At 38.9% G+C, this 6,000-nt stretch overlaps 1 protein-coding gene across 4 annotated transcripts in view; it reads right to left on the bottom strand.

Annotated features, from left to right (window-relative positions):
• Positions 1–6,000, bottom strand: part of EGF (epidermal growth factor) — a 107,774-nt gene that overhangs the window by 25,434 nt on the left and 76,340 nt on the right. For all 4 annotated transcript variants that reach the window (XM_025385388.1, XM_025385385.1, XM_025385386.1 and 1 more), the window contains one exon: positions 3,486–3,605. In XM_025385388.1, the coding sequence (XP_025241173.1) occupies positions 3,486–3,605 (120 nt within the window). The remainder of the gene's footprint in view (positions 1–3,485; positions 3,606–6,000) is intronic.

Below are 6,000 nucleotides of genomic sequence, written 5' to 3'. Positions count from 1 at the left end.
AAAAAAAAAAAAAAAAAAAAAAAAAAAAAAAAAAAAAAAAAAAAAAGCCCTCCGAACTTGCTGATAAATTAAAGAAAGTCAAACGATCTAAGTAGGATTCGGGTGGCATGTGAATGCAGGCATTGGGTAATTGCATTTGATTTGCTTAGCTACTTGAGCGAGATTTCTCTTGTGGGAGCAGATGCCTTTCATGCTTGCTTGGTCATCTCCTGTCACTCATGACTCTTAGAGACGGATAAGTTCAGACCAAATCAATTATCCATTTAATTCAGCATTTATTTGGAAGACTAGCTCCCAAATCACAAGGCTGCTCAGAGTGTAGAGTGGACAGTATCCGATTACTACCCAAGACGTTTTAAATCACTTGCAGAATTATCTTAAATTAGAATATGATTCAGGATTTATTTGGTAACATGTAAATCCAAGGCAGCTGTGTGTAATGAAAAGCAATAGTTATGCAGTTGTTGGAGGGATGGGCTACAGCCAAAGTTGTTGTTGTTGTTGCTGTTGTTGCCACAAAGGAGCTCTGGAATAAATAAATACCTGTGCTCACATTCCTCCTCTCTAGAACAGCAGTGACAATTTCTGCCAGGTCTATTTTTCATGATGGTTCTAAGGACTAGAATAAAAAGTGACCTTAAAAAAAACGCTTTGATCAAGATATCTGATCAAATATTTGATCAAACACTCTTTGATACATATTTAAATAAGGATGACAAAGAAAGATATTGTGATAATTTAAATAAGAATTAACCTTTATCACACTAGAAGAGACTCCAGGTCCTGTTAATAAAACTAATATAATTCGGCCGGGCGCAGTGGCTCACGCCTGTAATCCCAGCACTTTGGGAGGCCGAGGCCGGCGGACCACGAGGTCAGGAGATCCAGACCATCCGGCAGATCACGAGGTCAGGAGATCGAGACCATCCTGGCTAACACGGTGAAACCCCGTCTCTACTAAAAATAAAAAAAAATTAGCCGGGCGAGGTGGCGGGCGCCTGTAGTCCCAGCTACTCGGGAGGCTGAGGCAGGAGAATGGCGGGGACCCGGGAGGCGGAGCTTGCAGTGAGCCAAGATCGTGCCATTGCACTCCGGCCTGGGCGACAGAGCGAGACTCCTGTCTTAAAAAACAAAACAAACAAACAAACAAAAAACCAAAAAAAACCCCTCTAATATAATTCATTCAAAAGTACCTACTACGTATTGGGCCTTCCTGAGAGCCAAAAATATGGTGGTGAAGAATAGGGCTCTGCTACTGACAAGGGCTCTGCTGTTTGCTGTTTTGTATATTTAGTTATTGAAGTACAAGTGTAATGAGTATGACCAAGGGGCAGAACTGAAGTTCCAAGAGAGCTGCAATAGGCAGCCGTCGCCCAGTCAGGAACTAGGAAAGGCTTTGTGAGCCAGTGGGCGGAAGGACACACAGGACTTTGAAGGGCTAAGAAGCACACCATGGGCTGAGAAAACAACTAGCGCACGTGTCTGTGTCTGTTAGAAACAAGGCCAGGGTGAGGGAAGCAGGCCACAGAAAGCCAAGGGTAAAAGGGCTGGTGAGCCTTTGTTGAGTCTGGGGAGGTGTCTAAAGGTTGTTTCATACAGGGCCCAACAAGCCACGTGAAGAATTTTAGATTATACTCTAAAATCCTAATGTGGAGTTTTCACATTGTCTTTTAGCCATAGATACTTTGTTGATGTGAAATCTCACTCTGAAACAGAAATTAGACCCCCGAGCCTGACTTAGGTGTAAGTAAGGCTTCACAAGCTAGTACAACACAGAACACAATCCAGGTACGGAAAGATGAGGGGTTTTTCACCAGGACAATCAGTCCCCTCTATTCTGCACTAGGCTCCAGGTATTAAGCCAAATTCACAAATCCTTGATCACTTAATCACTCCCCCATTCCCACCTATCTGTCATTTAGTCTTTCAGTCCCTCAACCATGAGTCTTTCAAAATATGCTCTATGAACCTTTAGGGATTCCTGGTGACTTTGCAAAGGTTCTCTATATCCCTAACATTGGTGTAAAGTATTTTATTCTATCATGCTGGTTGTCTCCACAACAAACTGTGGCCTTGAGGATAGGATGATATTTAGCTCATCTTGGTATCCCCAGCACTTAGCACAGTGTACGCCAAATAAGTTGCTGAACACACAATATTCCTAATGTTAACAAATTTTTCCAGAGCGTCTTATTTTCACATGAATTAATTATTTGGTCATAATTTTCAAAAACCTTTGGTCAAGTCACTAACTTAATAGATCTTAGTCTCTCAGCTTTCACATCTGTGAACTGATTTGTAATGAGGAAATTAGAGATTACAGTTGACCCTTGAACAATACGGGTTCGAACTGCACAGGTCCACTTATACCTGGATGTTTTTCAACTGAACACAGATCAGTATTATTGGTGAGATGTGAAACCTGCCTACACGGATGCCTGATGTTTTGAATACCTGGGTTCCATGGGTGACTGTGACTTGCATATGTGCAGATTTTGATATACTCGGGGATCCTGGAGTCAATCCCCTATGGATACAGAGGGATGATGAAATATATAATCTAACATTCTCTGCAAATGTTAGTTATTGTTATTATTAAAATTATGAACCTCCTTGTTTATATCTTATAAAAAAAATCACACTGATAAGGTGAGGTAAGAAGTACCCAGAGCCATGTACATCAACAAAGTAGTTTGCAGACCACGAAAGTTGGGTAAAGCATCTCCTTAAATGTCCTAATGTGGAGTTTTGAAACCTTTTTTTTTTTTTTTTTTGCCACATATGTCTTGTTAAAATAAAGTGTTACTTAGTAACACAAACAAATAAAATATTTCAAAGTCAAATTGCACTGCTTGAAGGGCAGTGACCTAAAGTGAAAGGATGGGGTTTGCAGAAGCTCTATGGCTGAGCTGAACCCAGCTGGAAAACCACTGACCTCCTGAGTGAATATGGAACAAGAAAGACTTAGGTTCCCTAAAGTTGTTACATACTGAACACATGATTTGGCATTTTAGTGACAAATGTGCAACACAGAAGAAAAGGATTCCAACACTTGCTGTTTGTGGACTTTCTGCAGCAATTGAAGTGCTCAACCTATATTGGCTTATCAATTACTATCAACTTTTCAAGCTAATGGGAAAACAGCAAGGTGGACCCAATACCAAAAATATCAGGGGTGAATGGAAATACTTTCAAATATGTTGTCCCATGTTTTACTTTTATTTCCAAGTTACTTTGTTTCTTCACAGAACAAAGACTCTCATTCAAAGACTCTCAAGGTGTCCTGTTTATGTCCACACTAATATGCAGCCATCTTTCTCAGGCACATCATTCAGAAGACACAGACTTAGGGAGTCCGAGGTTTGCTTCATTAGCCTTGTGTAGAACTTAGCCAATATTAAGTTAGAAAGGTAATTCAAAATTTCTCATTGGTAGGATGAAAACTGTTGGAACCAAAGCTATATTGGAGAACTGGTTATTCATACCTGACACCGTGATTTCAGCCACTAGCATGTGTTGAGATTCTGTAATGTTATCTTCTGACACTCTAGTCTTCGATAAGGTGTCCAATGGTGTTACCTGGTTCTTTAGATCAACTTCACCACCTATTGAAGGTCAATGGATGCAATTAAATTTAGCTTTTCTGTTTCAAAAAAAAGTTTGATTTCATTTATGTTCATGACTATTCATTGGTTGTGAATTCAGACTCATTCTTACAGTAAGAGGATTCAGAAACACTATCAGGGTCTTGGTAACTTAGTAAACCTCACCCTGCTATCCCACACCCTCTCATTTTCACTGAGCACTTAATGATTTAGGGGATAAGGAACCAGTAGGGAAGAAAGATAGGACTGTTTCAGGTACTGGCAAAAAACAAGAGTAAAATACCAAAATCCTTAGACCCTTAATCAGCTCATAATCACAGCCCACCGTTATTAAGGACAAAATAGATGATCTCCCCAACTTGTCTTCCATACACATTCTTTCTCCTTTATGCTGCTTTCATGCTTATTTTAGCCTGATTTTACCTACATCTTATAATATGAAAGGACATAAAAACATCATGATTTAATACAGGCATAAGATTCATGCACTCCCCACTCTCAGAATGGAAGAAATGGATTCTGTAAGACAGCAGTTTTCTAAACTGTGATCCACAGAACCCTGAGATCATCCTTCAGAGCATCCCTAAAGTCATAATTCTTTTCATAATAATACTATAAAGTTACTTGCCTTTTCCCACCATGTTCACATTTGTACTGATATGGCAAAAGGAATGTGGGTAACAGCTGGTGTCTTAGTATAAAAAAAGGAAATGACAGCAAAATCTACCAGTAGCTGAGCTCTTCACTGCCACACACTCATATTTTAAAAAAAAGAAAGAAAGAAAGAAAGGAAAAGAAAAAGAAAAGAAAAAATGCTGGGCACAGTAGCTCATGCCTGTAATCCCAGCACTTTGGGAGGCCAAGGCGGGTGGATCACATGAGGCCAAGAGTTTGAGACCAGCCTGACCAACATGGTGAAACCCTGTCTCTACTAAAAATACAAAAATTAGCTGGGCATGATGGCACATGCCTGTAATCCCGGCTACTCGGGAGGCTGAGGCAGGAGAATCTCTTGAACCCTAGAGGCAGAGGTTGCAGTGAGCTGAGATCATGCCATTGCACTCCAGCCTGGGTGACAGAGCAAGACCTTGTCTCAAAAAATAAAAATAAAAAAGAATTGGCTGGGCAGGGTAGCTTACACCTGTAATCCCAGCACTTTGGGAGGCCGAGGTGGGAAGACCACTTGAGGCCAGAAGTTCAAGACCAGCCTAGGCAACAGAGCATGACCTTGTCTCTACAAAATATAAAAATAAATTAATAATTTAAATAAATAATAATTTAATAATTTAAATAAATAATAATTTAATAATTTAAATAAATTAAATAAAAATAAAAACAAATTAGCCAGGCATGGTTGTGCATGCCTATGGTCCCAGCTACTAGGAAGCTAAGGTGGGGTCCCAGCTACTTGAGCCCGGATGGGGCCAAGGCTGCAGTGAGCCATGATCATGCCACTGTACTCCAGCCTGGGCAACAGCGGGAGACCCCGTCTCAAAAAGTAAAAATAAAATCCAGTTTCACAAGAAGATTGTTGTGAATCAATAAGAATTATTAATTTTTAAAACACTTGACCATTGACTACACAGCTTTTTAACACTCTATGTAATAAAATAAGAAATACATATAAATTATTTCAATGCATACTAAAGTTATGATGGTTAACTAGAGGAAAAACGTAAGTAATTTTTGAACTGTGAGCTGAAACTAGCCTCTTTTTTTCATTGCACGTTATTTTACTTGAAAAAAAATGGCTTAATAGCACAGGAAAACTGTGCTTTTAAGACTTGGGTATGTAGCAAACATTCACTTTTCCTTAAAAATGAATGAAATGAGCCTATCACCTCGAGGAACACAGCTGGCAATAATTGTTGCCAATGTCAGATACCAAATTGCAACTAAGCTTTAGGAAGCTACTGTCTGTCCAGTTTAAGCATAGTATCAAAAGAATAACATCCAAAAAAGGCACCTAAAAGGGCTATCATAATAGCCCTCTTCCAACTCTATGTCTGCGTGAGGCCAGACTTTGTTCACAGACTTCAAGCAAGACAACACATGATAACAGATTTAACATAGATGTAGATATGAGAATCCAGCTGTCCTCTACTAAGACAGACATTCAAGATATCAATGTAAAAGAATGTTGCTCTTCTCACTATATATTTTTTGCTTTGAAAAATAAACTTACTTCAGTTATTTTTATAAAATGTATGTCAATAGATAATAAATTTATTGTAACATCAATAGATATTTCTCAAATCATGTTGTAAATTTTCATATCATAAATATTGATAGATATACATAAAAACTCTTTGAGGTTCTCAATAATTTTTAAGAGTGTACAGGGGTCCTGAAACCAAGAGGTTTGAAAAATTGTTGATCTAAGGCAACAATTAAT

The sequence above is a fragment of the Theropithecus gelada genome, chromosome 5 (genome assembly GCF_003255815.1).
Source record: "Theropithecus gelada isolate Dixy chromosome 5, Tgel_1.0, whole genome shotgun sequence".
Taxonomy (NCBI): Eukaryota; Metazoa; Chordata; class Mammalia; order Primates; family Cercopithecidae; genus Theropithecus; species Theropithecus gelada.
Note: the sequence above shows the minus strand (reverse complement) of the source record. Positions and strands in the feature narration are given on the sequence as shown.